Source organism: Kogia breviceps, chromosome 19, assembly GCF_026419965.1.
Source record: "Kogia breviceps isolate mKogBre1 chromosome 19, mKogBre1 haplotype 1, whole genome shotgun sequence".
Taxonomy (NCBI): Eukaryota; Metazoa; Chordata; class Mammalia; order Artiodactyla; family Physeteridae; genus Kogia; species Kogia breviceps.
This window is the reverse complement of record NC_081328.1, coordinates 51,811,230-51,828,305: the sequence shown is the minus strand read 5'-3', so window position 1 is coordinate 51,828,305 and position 17,076 is coordinate 51,811,230. Positions and strand designations below refer to the sequence as shown.

Below are 17,076 nucleotides of genomic sequence, written 5' to 3'. Positions count from 1 at the left end.
ACCCGCGGGTGTCGAGCGCCCGCGCGGCTCTCACGGCCGTGGTGCTGGCAGCGCGGTCTCCAGGGTGCCCAGCAACCTAGGCTCGGGAGTTAGCCTCCCGGGCGCAGGGAGGCCTGCCCTCCACCAACCAGTCTATGCTGTCTTTCCGTAGCTGAAACAACCAAGCCTGGAGACAGAAGAGGAGGTGGAGAGAGAGGAAGAAGGGGAGGAAGAAAGAGGCGGTGGAGAGAGTCCAACCTTGGAAGGTCAGCCTTGACCGGAGCCCCGCTCACATGCGCGCCTGCTTCCCGCCTCTCGGCACTGGCCGGGTTTTACAAGTCGGGGTGCTGACCCCCTCCCTTAAAGGGTCTCCGGGGTAAGGGAGGGCTGGAGGAGCAAAGGGGCCCCAACCCAGCCCCCACGCCCCACAGATCCCCGGTCCCCGGTGACTCCCTGAGCCCAGTCCCAAGAGACCCCTCGGAGGGAGGGAAGGGGCAGGGTTCATCCCCAAGCTGGTCCCCCTGGTCTCAGCCAAACCCCAGCCAACCTCACCCAGGTCCCCTGGCCCTCCCTGTTCCCTTGGCTTGAGCTTTGCAAGGGCTCTCCCCACAAGCATCTTCCTTCACAAGCTTGCAAAGCCTCCGCTGGGCTTGCCATGGCCGTGGCCGGGCCTCGGGAAGGCCTGTGGGTGCGGGAAGCGGTCTCTCCTTCTCCCTTACTGACCCTCCGCACCCATCTATGACTGGGGAACAGAAAGTCTGTCCGCTTCTAAGACGTCTTTCCAAGCACCTCCTCTGGGGAACGCTGACCTCCCAAAGGGTGAGAGTCAGTGGATGAAATGAGCTGGGCGTCTCTTGCACACAGCGAGCTCTCTGCTGTCTTCATTCTTGTCAAATTAAATTAATAATAATAGTGTTAACGGTTAGTGCTTAGCATGCCTCCCGCACTAAGAGCTTTTCATGGTATCTCGCGTCACTCTTTTGATAAAGTCCCTGGAAGGTTTCTGCCCTGATTATATCCTTCCTCGGTAGAGGAAGAAACAGGTTCTGGGAGACATGTGGGGACCTGCCCGGGTCACCGGGCTCACGAGGGGCAGCACGGGGCAGGAGCCCCGGCAGCTCACTCCCGACCCGGCGCGGGGTCCGGGGGGTGGGGGCGGGGATGCCTTGAAACCACAGCCAAGCAGAGCGTTTGGTGACCAGAAACATTGGTGGGCCAAGAGGGCCATTCAGAGGCAGCTTTGTGCCAGGAGAAATCCCTGACCACCGTTCATCCTGTGGGTGTCAGGTGATCTCGACAGTGACCGAAAGGGCTCTTTGTTTTTAAATATGTATTTATTTATGTATTTATTTAGGCTGCTCAGGGTCTTAGTTGCGGCTTGCAGACTTCCTAGCTGTGGCACATGGACTCTTAGTTGTGGCACACATGCAGGATCTAGTCCCCTGACCAGGGATCAGACCCGGGCCCCCTGCATTGGGAGTGCGGAGTCTTACCCACTGGACCACCAGGGAAGTCCTGAAAGTGTTCTTTAAAAAATAAAAAATCACTGTGTTAGGAATCTTACTGGGGGGCTTCCCTGGTGGCGCAGTGGTTGAGAGTCCGCCTGCCGATGCAGCGGACACGGGTTCGTGCCCCGGTCCGGGAGGATCCCACGTGCCGCGGAGCGGCTGGGCCGGTGAGCCATGGCCGCTGAGCCTGCGCGTCCGGAGCCTGTGCTCCTCAACGGGAGAGGCCCGTGTACTGCAAAAAAAAAAAAAAAAAAAGAATCTTACTGGGGAAGGACACAGGGTCAGCCACCCCTTGTTCCCAAAGGGGAAAAAAAAAAGTCCAGTTGCCACTGTGGCTAGACCTCGATAAAACAATCATGGCAGGGCACACTGACTGAGCACTTGATCTTTGCATTAACCCCAGAAGGAGTGATATCACCACCCACAATCCCTGAGTCACGACGTGCCAAGCCAGACACAGAGAGAGAGAGGGAATTGGCCAAGTCTCACGGGAGCAAGTGGCACAGCTGCGACTTCAGCCCAGCGCCTGGCCTCGGAGCTGACGCCCGTCTGCACCCCACTCTCAGGTCCCCCCAGGAAGGGAAGTGGGCCGGCCCGGCTCCGCTCCCCGCCCGGGGTTGCGTCCAGGCAGAGGGTGCCGGCACGTGCCGCATCCTGCTTTGTAGGAGCTCCTGTGATAAGGCCCCTCACTGTGGGAGGACACAGGGAGCCCCAGTCCTGCCTGAAGAACAGTGGTTTCAACCGGGGGTGGGTTTTGCCTCCAGCGGGACACCTGGCTATGTCTGGGGACATTTGGGGTTGACGAAACTGGTTGGAGGGGGCTACTGGCATCCCGTGGGTAGAAGCCAAGGGTGCTGCTAAATATCCTGCGGTGCACAAGACGGTCCCACCACAGGGAATTACCTGGCCCGTGACGTCAGCAGTGCAGAGGTCAAGAAGCCGTGACTTAGAGAAAAAAACTCTACCCAAACGAAAGGTCCTGGAGAAAGTCAGCGCTCCCTGCCTTAGGCCCGGGCGCACCGCCGGACCCCTGGGTGAGGCGCTGGGCTGATGAGCTCCCCGGGGAGAACAGTCTTTTGTTTTACTAGAATTTGGGCCTTTGGCTTCTGCTGGCAGGGGTGGGCCACCTCTGGGGCCTCAAGCCCTTCGCTGTAGTACAGAGGGTGCCACTGTGCCGGGCGGCATTTGAGGAATGGGCGTGGGAGAGGCGGGGAGGTCCCCTCGGACGTCGCGGGGCAAAGGGCGGCAGGAGTCGTGTGAACGCGCTGCCCGTCGCTGCCCGTCCTCACCGACGACCGTCCCCTCCTTGTCCACCAGCCTCCTCTGGAGCCTGTTGCCTAGCCCTTCCCAACAAGGAACAAAACCAAACCGTGACGCATCACTGGAGACGCAGACGCTGCTGGAAAGACCCAGCACGTGGGCGCGGAATGTGGCACGTGGGTGACAGGGCCTGGATGCGGGGACACATCCAAGCAGGGTCGGAACGTGGCTGAAGCCGTGGCCGGACCCAAGCCTCCCACGCACACCCGGGGGAGAGCGCGCTCCTCCTCGCGGACCCGTTCCACTCGGCTGCCTTGACCGGCTACGATGCCGCTTACCGATGCCGCTTCGGTGGCAGCTGCGACAGCCCCGTGCGCTGCAGGGGAACCGCTGTCCCACGTTCCCTTCTGTGTGGCACTGCGGGCCCCAGGGCAGGACTCTGAAGAAGGAACCCCCTTTGCCCTTCCTCAGAAACAAAATAAAGTGCTCCCTGGGGTCCAGAGGCCCCTGGCATGGCACTGCCCCCCCACCCCGGGGGGAGGCATAGGTGGCTGCTGGTAACCCACCCGGGTCAGATCAGCACCCCCTTTCGGCTCTTCTCTGTCTCCCAGCACCAGAGGCCCAGCACCGGGGTGCTCAGGGCCTGATGGTTACCCTCAGGGTAGGAACGAGAATGGCGGACAGGAGCAGCGCTGTAGGGGCCTCAGAGGCAGGCGAAAGGGTCTGGGCTTTGGAGTCTGCCTCCAGCTCAGGTGCTCTGCTGTCTGGGTAACGCCGACTTTGCTCGGCGTCGTGCCAGGCCCCGGCCACAGTGCAGCAGGCAAATAAGCCAGAGGCAGGCCCTGCTCTCCCGGAGCTGGTACACCAGTGGGAGAAATGGAGCCCCGACAAATACACAGATAAATGTAGAATGACAGTTGTGCACAGTGACAGGGCCCTGTGAGAGGGATAATAGGAGGAACTAACCTAGATTCTGGGGGGCGTGGCGGGGGGAGGGGACGGGACCGTCAGCAAAGGCCTCCGTGAGAAAGTGACCGTGAAGCCGAGACCCAGGACGAGCGTGAAGGCAGCCGGGCAGTCTGTGCACAGGCGCGGGTGCATCCGTGTGCCCGTAGACGCACACGCGTGATTGTGGAGGTGTACAATGGAGGGGGCAGTCGGGCAGCGGAGAGAAGATGCTGGAGCTGCTGTCTGGCCAGCAGGCAGAAGTCGTTGTGGCAGAAGTGCGGTGAGCAAGGGCTGGAGAGACGGGGAGAGAGCCTGTAGGACGCGCGGGCGGCCAGGACCTTGACGGTCCCGGGAAGGATTTTGGCCTTTCTCCTAGTATCACTGAGAAGCGGGGGAGTGGTGTGATGAGATCTGTATTTTTACAAAATCACTGGGCTGCTCACGGATGACGCTGGGAGGGAGGTGGCCTGGACCCTGGTTGGAGGATATCGAGGTGTCGGGTGAGAGGAGATGGCAGCTTGGAGCGAGGCGATGGCTATAGACTTACTTAACTCTCTGTATCTCTGTTACCTACCTGATTATCTGGGGGAGTCGCTGAAATAACACGTCAACATAACACCACAGTTGGGTTCAATGTGAATGCTCAATTAGTGTCTATTACCTCTCTCATTTAGAAGACTCTGGTGGCAGCCTTCACCATGGGCAACAAGTTCTAGGTTAATAAGAGAACCTACTAGGATGATGTGTGAAGTGGTTTGTCAGGATCCCTTCAGCAGCTGAACCCCAAACCTGGAAGGGGATGCTGGGGCTTCTTCCTAAGAGACAAATCCTCAACGGGTGCTTTGTTTCCCAATGACTTTCCTTCATGTCCCCTCCCAAGCTATAAGTACCCTTGTCCAGCTCACAGGCAGGGGGGACTTTGATCCCTTGGGCCCTCGAGGGTGACAGGGCTTTAGAAAGTGCTCAGGGCTCGTTGAAACCAGTGGGTTCCAACGGGGGTGGGTTTGGTTTGGAGGACAGTGGAGAACGTCACATACCTCTGGTTGAAAACCACAAGGCTTGCGGGATCTTAGTTCTCCGACCAGGGATCCAACCAGGCCCTCGGCAATAAAAGCACAGAGTCCTAACCACTGGACCTCCAGGGAATTCCCTGGAGGGTGTTTTCAATCCAAATGACACATCTTCAAACTTACCTGCTTCTCCATGCAGCTCGCCCCTTTGCAAACTGTCCAGCCTCCGTGCGCAGCCCCAGGAGCAGAGCCTGGGCCAGAGAACGGGACAAAACCTTGGGACCCCGTGCTGGAGTGTTTGGTTTCCACCGAGCTTTACTGCGTTTACCTATTTATCAAATCCAAAGCCACCGGCGGCTTTCTGCTACCGTTTATTAATAACTATACCTAACACGAGCTCCTGACACGGGGTCAGCTGGGGAAGCCAGTCCCAGGACACAGGCTGGCAGCATGTTCTGGGTGTGTGCCAGGCCGTCGGAGACAGCCCCGGGGGGAGAAGCGGCTCTTCCTTACCCAGCTGCTTATAAGGGAAGTGAACGCTACTGGACTCCTCTTGCCCAGGCTTTGCAGGGGGGCTGCCTGGCTCAGCTTCAGTGGGGCCGGAGAAGACAGGAAAGATGACAGCTTCTTCCATCACGAAGCTGGTGGGGGTCCACCATCACCCAGAAAACTAAGGCCCAGAGAGTACAGGAAACACTGACTCCAGGTGGTTCAGCAAGTTGGATTCAGAGCTGGGACCAGAATCCTGTTTTCCTGGGGCCCCTGAGGCCAGGAATCTTGCTCCCTGAATGTGTAATTGCTGTTGTTCTCACCAAGAATGGAGACTGCAGCGTCTGACCTTTCCTTTCTTGAACAGTATCGTGGCTGTTACAGCAGGCCGGGAGCCGGGAGGCACACAGACCCAACCAGCTTGACCTAGATTCTGGGTTTACGGATCAGGTCTGGTTTGCCAGTGAGGTACATTGAAGGGCGGGCTCTTCTGTGACACGACCCAAGGAACATAGGTGCTCCCCTGCACACTCAGGTGGATAGCCTGGGCAAAGGGCCAACTCTTTGCCCGCTCTGTCACTGGACACGCGGTGGAGACACCACGCCAGCGACACGAGCCCACAGCCACGATGCACGCAGCGCCCGTGGAAACACAAGGCTGCCAGCCGCCGCCCTGGAGACGCTGAGTCAGACAGACAGACAGACAGACAGACCGGCAGAGGATGCTCGCGGCCCGAGCGGGAGGCAGCGTGTCCGGCTCTCGAGCCACGCGGCCGGACCGGCCCCCCTGGAGGGCCGTGGAAGACGAGCCCAGGCCGCGAGCCCCGGGGCGCGGGGAGGGGGCGCCGAGAGCTGCCAAACGGACGGACGCAGGGCCGCGCCGAAGGCCGGAGGGTCGCACAGGCGGACGGACACTCGCCGGGAAAGTGGAGCAGGCTAGGGCGCCTCCCCGGCGGAGGCGGCCAGCCCTCGGCCGCAGCGCGGAGGGGCGGGGGCGCGGGAGGCGGGACGCGCCGTCGGGGCCCTCCCCCGGCCCCGCCTCCCCGCCGGCGTCCTCGGCCGCGGGCGCGTCGTTGGTTTCGGGTTGTCAGGCAGCAGCAGCGCAGGCGAGGCTGCGAGGGAGCCGGCGGCGGTGGGGCTGCGGTTCGGCCACGACCCGCTGTCGCGGCCTGAGCCCTTCCACCCGCCGCCGCCATGAAGGACAGCGGGGACTCCAAGGACCAGCAACTCATGGTGAGAACCCGTCAACCTCCCCCTCCTCGACCCCATCCCTGGTCCCCCGAGCCCACACTCTCGGGCGGCCTCCGGACCGTACTGTGTGCCCCCGCTAAGAGGACCCTCGGGTTCAGGAGCTGGGAGTGTCCAGGGCAACTTGCCCCCAGCCGTGCACGTCAGGAAGGAGGGCATCATGGCCACCCTGCTAAGGCCTGGAAAGTTAGCCTGGCTTCCGTCCCACTCCCCCTTTACACCTTCCCAGCAGGGACCACCCCCTCCCCGCCCGCCTGTGCAGATGGGGCTCTGGAACAAGACTGCTCTCTGATCCAGAAAAGCCAGGGGCAGGGAGGGCTTGACCTACCTGCCCGGGCAAGGAAGGTGGGAGTTTCCTGGTGAACCAGGGCATGCCGGCCCGGTGGTGTCGGGAGTTTAAAGGGTTTGGGGATGACAGGTAGGTAGACAAGAGCCCCCAGGTACCAGAGGAGCTGGTACAGGGTTGAAGGTAGCTGGTTATTGGGTTGCAACACAGCTGCTGCCCAAGTAAGGGCTCTAAACACTTCAGAGAAGTGCTGGAAGCAACCAGGACGGCCCCTCATAGCCCTGGGGACTGGGGCAGAGGAAGAGGTGTGAGTGGGGGGCACGGGAGACAGGTGGAGACAAAGACAGGTTTCTGATTATCGGTGGGGCCAGACTGAGTGATGGGGGGAAGACTTAGTGACCCCAAGGCCACTGCTTTCTCCCAGCCCCCTCCCCACCCCCTAACTTCTGAGATCTGGGAAAGGGCCGCCATCATCAGCAGGTGGGTGATAATGTAACTGGAGGATAACGCAGCCCCCAGAGACTCCCGCCTCTGTAGGGTGAGCTCGCTGCTCCGAAGACGAACCTCAGCCCCAGGCCCCCAAGCAAGCCCAGGGCTCTGGAACATCCTCTCTGGCAGTTTAGAATTGTCTCTTTGAAAATGGCTTGCCTTGGCTTGTGTGGTACGCGCCCCTGGGGCAGGGATGGAGGGGCCTTCCCTGCCACCTGTGCAGTTTGGCTGAGGAGGCTGGTGTGGGTGGCCTGACAGGCAGCAAAGTGCCTCTGAGAGTGAAGGGCTCTTACCTGGCATGAGGGCACGTTAGTTATACCCACACACCCCCCTCGGTGCCCCCCAAGGGCAGCTATTTCCCCTTGATCAGTAGAAGAAGCAGCGCCCCGTCTGCGGGGAGATCCAGGCCCCAGGCGCGGGGCATAGAGGGAGGTGGGAGCCTCCGATGGCACCGTCCTCAGGTGGGGATGCAGTCACAGGTTGTCAGCACGAGGAGGGGATGTCCCCTGGGCCCCCCGTCCCACCTCGCACCCACATCATTCACAGACGCGCGGACAGCCGGCTCCACTGCCAAGGGCTCCAAGTTCAAAGCCCAGGGGAGCTGCAGGTGCTTAATTTGGGGTGTCACTCATGCAGCCTGGAGGAGCAGACAGCTCTCTCCCCTCGGGCTCTCCCTGGGGCACAGGCTCCTGGGAAGTTCATAGACTCAGACAGAGCCCACACTCTGTGGACCTGGTACCCTCGACCTAGATGGTAGCCTTGAACCACTGAGTTTTCCTCAAGATGAACCAGGCTTGTTGGATGGCTGAACAGAGAGGAGCCCATGGGGCTGGTCCAGGGGAGGATTCCTGGGGTCCTCTCATCCTTCTCTCTGCGGCCCGGCACAGCTCTCCGCATCTAATCCCGGGGGTCTGGCCTTCCCTGCCAGGTGGCGCTCCGGGTCCGGCCCATCAGCACGGCGGAGCTGGAAGAAGGGGCCACCCTCATCGCCCATAAGGTAGCCGAGCAGGTACATGGGGCTGCGGCTGGGGGCTGCAGGGCAGGGCAGAGGGCTGCTCACACCTGGTGGGGGCGGGGAGGGCCCTTCCTCTACCCGCTGAATTCTTGGCTGTACTATTGACTACCTCATCAAGGAAACCACAGTCCTTCTTCCAGGAAGCCTCCCTAGATTGATCCAAGGAGAGCTAAAAGCTTCCCTGGTCTGGGTGGGGGAGGGGGAGCTTGAGCCCCTCCCTCCAGCCCTGAAAAAATTCACACACCTTCTGTGTACCCATGACTTGACTTCCCCACCTTAATGGGTCTGCTGCCCGTAGAGCACGTGTTCATAGGGTCTAGAGCTAATGCTCACCTCCAGACTGTTCACGTTTTGCAAAGTCTTTGGATGTCTGTTTGCTCTCTTGGTCCTCCTGTCAACATGATGAGGTGGGTAGGGCAAGCCCCACCTCCGTTTACACAGGAGACAAGAAATATTTATCAAGTACCCACAACACGCTGGGGACAGTGCTAGGAGCCGGGAAACCTCGGTGAACGGAAGAGACCCTGTCCTCCCTCCGTTGCCAGTGCAGGGAGATGAGACTTAAATGAAAGAATCGAATCGTGAACATATGAGTTTGTAGCCAACAAGGGCCGCAAAGAAATGTGCGGAGATATGAGAATAAGAGGGAACTTGACCTAGACCCAGAGGTCAGGGAGGGCTTCCTTGAGAAAGGGGGTGCTTGAGCTGAAACAGGAGGGATGAAGAAGAGGTCATTAGGAGTGTGCTGAAGGGAGACATTTCAAACAGAGGGACTTGCATGTGCAAAGGCCCTGTGGTAAGAGGGATTGTGATACACTTGGGTAACTGAGAAAAGGCCAGTGTGGTTCAAGCCAGAGAGAGAAGGGGCGAGAGGAGTGAGATAAGGTTGGCGGCGTGGGCAGGAGCCAGGCCGCACACTCTGTAGACCACGGCCAGGATGGTTTTTGGGGGTAGGCAGTTGAGGACTCGGGTCTGGGGTGGGGATGGGCATGGTGGTGGGGGCAGGCTTGGTGCCTGGGTAGAAGCATCATGGTGACATGGCCTCTGCGGACCCCGAGAGCGACCCCTTGCCTCTGCTCTGTGGCTGCTGCTGCTCGCTTCTCCTGAGTGCCGAGGCTCATCAAGGTGGCAGGATGTTCTAGCGGCTCAGAGGAATCAGGGTGGCACAGTGCACTGCAGAGAGAGGCGCAAAGTGAGCACCTGCTGGCCTTGAGCCTGGCAGGCTGGACTCAGGAAGCCCAAGGGCCCTGGTAAGAAGACCATAGGTGGACAAAGCCTGCGATGCCTGCCTGCCTCGGGGTCCCTGGGGGCAAGTGCTCACCCCACCCAGCCTGTTCCTTCAGCCCCAGTGAGCTGTGGCCACAACAGAGCCGGGTGGCACCAGCCTCCTGATTTCTCTTCCTCTGTGCCCTCTTGGAAAAGGGTAGCCTTCCTCTAAGACCTGAAGGAAGGCAGGGGAGGGCTGGGAAGAGCCCATCCGAAGGCCTGGTGGGAGCAGGATGAGTGCCCACAACAGCCGTGTAGCGCAGGTTCCATCATTTACCAGCTGTGGGGCCCGGGCCAGGTTGCTTCCAGAAGCCTCAGTTGCCTCCTCTGTAAGTGGGGACAGTAACCCAAACGCCTCCTCTGGAGGATGGTCAGCCGCAAATGTATGCACGGGGCTTCCCCAGGGCCTGGTACCCAGTAGGCATTTAATAGCTGTGGTTTATCATCTGTAAGTGACTGAGAGCGCCCAGGGCTGCTGGATTGGGTGATGAGAGGGGCCAGCCAGGAACGGCCAGAGAACTCGAGAGGAGAAACCTCCTTCCTTGCAAGGCCACGCCCTGTTTGTCCAACTTGTCCCCAAAGATATCAGGTCCTCAGAGGTGGGACAATGATGCTGTCTCTCTGGGCTGCTCCTGGCTCCAAGCCGGAGTGGGGGCTGATAGATATTAACTGATGCTGATGGAAACGCTCTGGTCCAGGGCACGGCCCATTGTGTGCCCACGCACAGCAAACACTGGCTCCTTTCTGTCCCTGCCGGTGGAGAGGGAGGCCGAGCTGCGCCTCCGAGAAGGTCCCAAGGGCTGGGCAGTCCCAGCGGGGCTGCTCCTTTGTCAGCTTAGACATGGAGAGAGTGGCCTGAGCTGCGTGGGCTCAGGGCTCTCAACACAGACTGCGGGCCCTGCAGGGAGGATGCTAAGCTTCTGGCCCCCAGCATCTTCTCTCCCTGCTGGATTCAAAGATGCACTTGCCTGGGACTTCCTTGGTCCAGTTAAGGTTAGACTAAGGTTAGTGCAGGTTAAGACTCTGCACTTCCACGGCAGGGGGTCCAGGTTCCATCCCTGGTCGGGGAACTAAGATCCCGCGTGGGATTCTGCATGGTGTGGCCAAAGAAAACAACAACAACAAAAAACCCCCAAAGATACATTTGCCTGGGCTGCAGTTTGGGAGAAACCACAGCAAATGGCAGGCTGGGAACCTCCGAAAAACCAGCCGCCGCCCAAGCGCTCCGTCCCGCTGACCACTAAGGTGAAGTCCCAAAAGTAAAATGGATAGCCTCGCCCTCTGGCTAGGCCCTGCCCGCTGGCCTCCATCCTTCTCCGGTGGCCCCCACGGCTTCTCTGTGGCCCAGGCCTCCCGGGCTTGCATCACTGGCGCTGAGGGAGGCCGGGGGCTGCAGGCTTGGCCAGCCTCTACTGCTGCTCTACTCCTTCTCCCTGAGGCCTGGAGCCCGGTGGGCTGGCAGGGTGAGTTTGGGAGCATCCCCAGGACAACAGGGCCTTCGAGTCTTTTCCCAGCAAAGGTGCAGCTGGGCCCAAGCATCCTACACAGCACCCGGCCTCCGCTAAGGAGACGTCTGCTTGGGAAGCGGATCCGCCCTTTACCCGGCTTGGTTCTGGCCCTCCCCCATGGCCCAGCCCCGCAGAGGGCTCCCCAAACCAGCCTCTGCTGGCCTGGGGTGCTGGGCTCTGCCTCCTCTGTGATGCAGGGCTTACTTCACCCCTGCTTGTGCTGTCTCGGGCTAGCGGGTGGAGAGCCGCCGAGCAGAGCAGCCCAGAGGTCACTATGGAAGCCCGGCCCCTGGTGGTCAGCAGGGAGGCAGTGCTGCCAAAGCCCACCAGTCGGTAGGTTCCGAGCGGGCAGAGGTGGACCGAGGCCTCAGCCACCCACTGGCTTGGGCCACCGTGAGGGGTCCTAGGACTGCCCTGCTTAGAGCTAGGCGTCATTCTCCTGCAGACGGGGGAGACACTGTTGCCCTAGCTTGGCAGAGGTGGACACTCACTCGACAGAGTATCCTCTGGGGACAAGAGGCCGGTGAGCCCGGGTTCTGGGGAAGCCGGAGTTAGGGTTTGGATTTGTCACGAGGTGGTCCGGGCGCCTGTGGTCTTACCCACCCCCATGGCCCCGTTGGATTCGGGATCGTTGTCAAGCGCCGTCTTAGAAGTCTTCATGGGCTAACGCGTGCCCAGTGCTTACCCAGCAGCTGGCGCGCGGTCAGCGTTTAATAGATGTTGGTTTATCTCTGGGGCTGACACACGGGATGGTTTCAGGGCCCAGAGGGAAGTGAAACCCTGGTCCACCTCCTGCCCGCCCCCTTCTGGCTTCAGGGCTCCCTGTCTGGTGGTCCCCAATCCGTCACGGCCACACCTTTGTGTTCACGGAAGAGTCAGGTAGGAGCTTGGTCTCCTAGCATCGGGGGCGGGAATAGACCCTGACGCCAGACCCCTCAGGGATACCACTGATGACCACAGGGTGTAGGGGCAGCCTGAGAGGTCGCTGCGGCCCAGGAGTTCCAGAACAAACAGCTCCCTTCCCCACCCCACAGAGCCCTCCCCCCAGCCTTCCAAACGTCACCTGACCATATGCTAATCCCGCAATTAGCCTTTATCTGTTCAAAGCCCAACTGTCACCCGCCTCCCCCACCCCGAGCCCCTGGGGTCCTGTCGGAGGAGCCACCAAGGGGCTTCCGGGTGCTGGTCTCCATTTCCTCATGAGAAGACAGTATGTTAAGAACCTGCTCCGCTGTTGGACTTCCCTGGTGACGCAGTGGTTAAGAATCCGCCTGCCAGTGCAGGGGACACGGGTTCGAGCCCTGGTCCGGGAAGATCCCACATGCCGCGGAACAACTAAGCCTGTGCGCCACAACTACTGAGCCCATGTGCCACAACTACTGAGCCTGTGCTCTAGAGCCCGTGTCCAACAACTACTGAGCCCACGTGCCACAACTCCTGAAGCCCGCGCGCCTAGAGCCCATGCTCTGCAACAGGAGAAGCCACCGCAATGAGCAGCCCGCGCACCGCAAGGAAGAGTAGCCCCCGCTCGCCACAGATAGAGAAAGTCTGCGTGCGGCAACAAAGACCCAACGCAGCCAAAAATAGATAAATACATAAACTTAAAAAAAAAAAAAGACAGTGCTGGCACCACCTCTTCCAGGAAGCCCTCCTGCAGGGGAAAACCTGGATCATGGATCACATGCCCCTCCTCTATGCTCTGATTGCCTCCTGGAGCCCGGAGCTTGTCATTACAATGATCTGTTCCCCACTCCGCTGTGATGTCAGAGGCAGGAAACCACACTTCATTCTCTCTCTCTCCTCGGGGGCCCCGCTTAACGCCTGGTACATAGAAGGTGCCCAGCGGTCGTGGTCACAGGCCTGAACTCCCCGTGCTGCCCCTGTGCAGCCCACAGCGCCCCCCACCCCAGCCCTCCACGGCTCAGCTCCAGTTCACCTGGCCGCGGGGCACAAGGGCTCCATTGTACGCCACAAGGGACCAGGATGTGGTGATGCTCTGAAGGGCGGGGCGCAGGCTGGGGCCCAGACGTATGGAGACCCAGACAAAGCCCTCTTTAAGAGGGGATCGTAGCAGCCGTGCTGACAATGTCCTGATTCAGGAGCCTGGATGTCAAAAGAACCAGATGCCGATGGTGTCATGAACTTGGCAGTGCCCAGAGGTCATTTGAAGGTGACCAGTGGGTGATGGGCGTCGGTGCACACAGCTCACCCTCTCCTGCATCAAAAGTCCCTAGAGGGTGGCCCTCAGGCCGCTGGCGCTGCCAGTATGCACGGGAGTTCTGGCACCGAGGGTGAGAGCCGTACATCTGGTCAAGTTCCACCGGCACCCACACCTGGGGACTTGTGGGCGGGTGTATCTTCATTTGGGTCTGAAACTTGATCAGGGCTTCTGCTGCTGGCGTTAGGGCCCAAGCCAGGAACTAGATCCTGGGACAAGCTTACAGGGCACTGGGGCTGAAGCCCTGAGGCGGTGGCTGGGGACAGGTGGGCATCCCAGGTACAGCCGCAGGCCCCGACACCCTGCCCTCAGCTCACCATGGCCACCCAGCCTCTGGCAGGCTGTGAAGGGGCCTGAGTCAGTGGCCTCATTCTTTCCCTGCACAAAGCCCCAGCCCAGCCTGTCTGGAGCATCCCCTCTAACTGGCTTACCTGGAATCCCATCCGATTGGATAAGACCTCTGGGTGAGGGGCCCGGGTCGGGCCTCCTAGGGAGCTGTCTTACCCCTTCCTTCTTGCCTCCTCCACTGAGAATCCCAGAAGGGGGCCCTGCTGGGACCCCAGGGGCCTTGGGCCAGTTTGGACGCAGTGAGCACAGGTGTGTACCTACTGGGAGGAGTCTGGTGGGAGCTCCGAGGCTGCGGCCCTCCCGGCACTAGGCCTCCTGAATCCTGGTGCTGGACGGGGGTGCACCCCCAGGGACCCACGTGGATCTCCCAGGTCCACGGAGCTGGGCCGGGCTCCCAAGTCAGCCTCCTCTGCCCCACCAAGTGGCTGCCTTGTCTGCTCTCAAGTCCTCTTTGGGCTGTCACTGGCCCTGGCTCCCCTGCTGACCCAGGAAAGGAGTTCCATCACTGTCTCTGCGACCTTGGGTGGCTCTAGGACAGCCCATCCCCCTCAGCGCCTTGTCCTTTGTCAGGACTCAGTTCACCTCCTTGGCCCTGGCGGTCCTGGACACAGAGCATCATCCCCACTCCTTCCCATGTCTTGAGCGAGGAGGGGTGAGGTCAGTGGTCAGTGTTGACATCGGTATGGGCCTGGGGCTCCCGGGTGACCACCAGCTTCCCCTCGGGCACCTTTGCAGATGGTGGTTCTTATGGACCCGATGGAAGACCCCGACGACATCCTGCGGGCCCATCGCTCCCGGGAGAAGTCCTACCTATTCGACGTGGCCTTTGACTTCACTGCCACCCAGGTGAGGGGGGCCTGGGCCCAGGGACACGCGAGATCCTCTCTCTGCCCCTTGACCCCCTCAGGAGGCAGTCCTTGGGGCACCCTGCCACCGACCCCCAGCCTTCCTTCCATCACTTGCTGTCTCCCCACACATGCAAGTGCGCGTGAGCCTGCGTGGTGCGTTCAGAGCCTCCTGCGTGGACACGCCCCGGTCAGCACGCAGAGGCCACCCAACACGGGGACCCACACAGCACACCTCACAGGTGGCCCCTATGGGAGCTGGAGGAGAGCGCCCGAAGCCCATCTGGTGCTGGGAGGGGAGCTTCGGGAAGCTGACACCCTCCCAGGGACCCCCGTCTTGCCCATCCGCGGGATGCTGCCAGCGGCAGATGTAATGCGTGCGTCCTCGGGGCTGGGGGCTGGGAGCCGGCCGTCGGGGAAGGCGTCTCAGGTGTCCTGAGCTCTCTCTCAGGCTGGCATCCCCCCATGGGGTGAAAGCAGAGACATCCATCCCCCACTTCACTGGGGCCGAGGGCTCCAGGGACAGAAGCTGCTTCTGTTGGGAGCCAGGAGGTGCCCTGCGCCCGTGTGCTCTGCCCTGCCTGTGCCCAGGCCCCTGACGGGTCTCCGCTTTCCTGCAGGAGATGGTGTATCAGGCCACCACCAAGAGCCTCATCGAAGGCATCATCTCAGGCTACAATGCCACTGTCTTTGCCTATGGTCCCACAGGTGAGGGGGGAGCCGAGCCCACGGAGAGGACCGTATGCCCTGGTTGTCCCCTCTGAGACTCAAGACCCCTTGCCCTCCACCACCGAGCTAGTCTGGCCCCAACCGGGGCAGGGTCCGAGGATGGGGCTGATTAAAACCACCCTCCCCCGGGGCCCTTTGGACCCAGAGCCCCATCCCCGGCCAGGGATGCCATCTTCTCCCCTTCCCCCCACCTCCCTGGCCATCTGGGAGGGTCCAGCCTTGAGGACAGACCCAGGTTTGCCAGGAGCCCCCGCGCTCCCGGCCACGGCCCTGCTCACCCGCCCCTGCTCTGCCCCAGGCTGCGGAAAAACCTACACCATGCTGGGCACGGACCGCGAGCCCGGCATCTACGTTCGGACCCTCAATGACCTCTTCTGTGCCATTGAGGAGACCAGCAACGACATGGACTATGAGGTGTCCATGTCCTACCTGGAGGTGAGTCCTCCCTCCACCCTGTGCCGTGGGCTGGGACCAGAGGTCCATAGCACCGGGCTGGCTCACCTCCTTGGGGCCGGGTCGCGGGGCCGTTTTCTGGGGCGCTCATCACTGCCGCTCTCCCACGTGCATGTGGTTGGCCTCATGCCAACCCAAAACTGAGGCTCAGAGAGGTTAGGCAACTCGGTCGAGGTCACACAGTAAGTGAGGGAGCAGGGAGTCAAACTCAGGACCCCGGGGCTTTAAAGCCGAGCCGTTCCCCTTGTGCCACACTCCAAAGCAGCCTTGTCGCTGAGCGCAGACCTCAGCCATCCTCCCAGACGCCATCCTCCTGGGCACGCTCCTGAAAGCCAGCCCTGTCTGCCCTGCCAGGCTACCTGCAGGCACTCAGTGCATATAGGTACAGGTGGGAACTGCACGTACACGGACAGGCTGGGACCTGCCAGCCTCCGCTCTCTTGCCACAGCCTCTGGTGCCCACCTGTAGGAGTGCTACCACCAGGCGATGAGGGGTCAGCGGGGGTGGCCGGTGGGGGGGGGGGGCGGCACACAGAGGCCAGAAGAGGCAGGAGAGCCAGTGGGCTAGACGCCATCTGGCTCCTGGCCTCTCCGGCTCCCTTCGGGAGCTGATAATCTCCTGGGTGACAGCTCAGGAAGGGCAGCGAGACATCGCTGCCAGCAGCTGCTCCAGCCAGCGTGGTGTTGACTCAGCCAGCACGATACACTTGGGGGGTCTGCGAGGTGGGAGCAGGTGCAGGTAGAGTATGGGTTGCCTAGCAACAAACAGGGCTCGGCCATGGGTCAGGTCCCATCCCCTGTCCCGTGCCTGGCCAGCTGCAGAGGGAGTTCCACTTGGTTCTGATGCCTTCTGTACCCTTGGCTCTGGCAGCCCGATGTTTCCCTCTGGATGCTGAAGCCCCCTGTGCCCACCCCGTAGAAAGGAAGGGGTCTTTCTCCTTAACCAGGGTTTCCCTGAGAGGAGCCTGGAGCTCTCGGGAGGGACAGAGAACCTGGCCATTGCCTGAACCTCCTGCCCTTGGTCTCCCGTTAACATCTGTCCCCTGCGCCTCCCAACCTGGCCCATCAGATCTACAATGAGATGATCCGGGACCTGCTGAACCCTGCCCTGGGGTACCTGGAGCTGAGGGAGGACTCCAAAGGGGTGATCCAGGTGGCCGGAATCACCGAGGTCTCCACCGTCAATGCCAAAGAGGCGAGTCTCGTGTAGCCGGCCGGGCAGCAGGGAGGGGGGACACTAACCTCCGGGGAGATACGGGCAGGAGGGGGCTGGGTCCTGCAGCCACCGAGAATCCTGGATGACACGCCCCCAGCCACGCAGACCCTGGGGGCTGACCAGGCAACCGGCCTCCCCGTTTACAGACAGACCCTGACCTCCCAGGCCCCACAGCATACGGGGGGCTCACCCACCCCTGTCTGGGCCCCTTCCCAGCCTCTCAGATGCAGGACGTGGGAGCATCCCCACGGGTTCCCAGGAG

General features: G+C 61.1%; 1 protein-coding gene across 10 annotated transcripts in view; it reads left to right on the top strand.

Moving 5' to 3' along the window:
• KIF19 (kinesin family member 19) overlaps positions 1 to 17,076 on the top strand; it is a 28,280-nt gene that overhangs the window by 1,201 nt on the left and 10,003 nt on the right. For 5 of the 10 annotated variants that reach the window (XM_067022180.1, XM_067022184.1, XM_067022179.1 and 2 more), the window contains exons 1-6: positions 6,283 to 6,427; positions 8,146 to 8,226; positions 14,308 to 14,418; positions 15,038 to 15,125; positions 15,445 to 15,581; positions 16,668 to 16,793. In XM_067022180.1, the coding sequence (XP_066878281.1) occupies positions 6,389 to 6,427; positions 8,146 to 8,226; positions 14,308 to 14,418; positions 15,038 to 15,125; positions 15,445 to 15,581; positions 16,668 to 16,793 (582 nt within the window). In that variant the 5' untranslated portion in view covers positions 6,283 to 6,388. Of the gene's footprint in view, positions 1 to 151; positions 246 to 6,276; positions 6,428 to 8,145; positions 8,227 to 14,307; positions 14,419 to 15,037; positions 15,126 to 15,444; positions 15,582 to 16,667; positions 16,794 to 17,076 lie in introns of those variants that run through there. The other 5 variants (XM_067022178.1, XM_067022183.1, XM_067022182.1 and 2 more) reach the window with 5 other exon arrangements.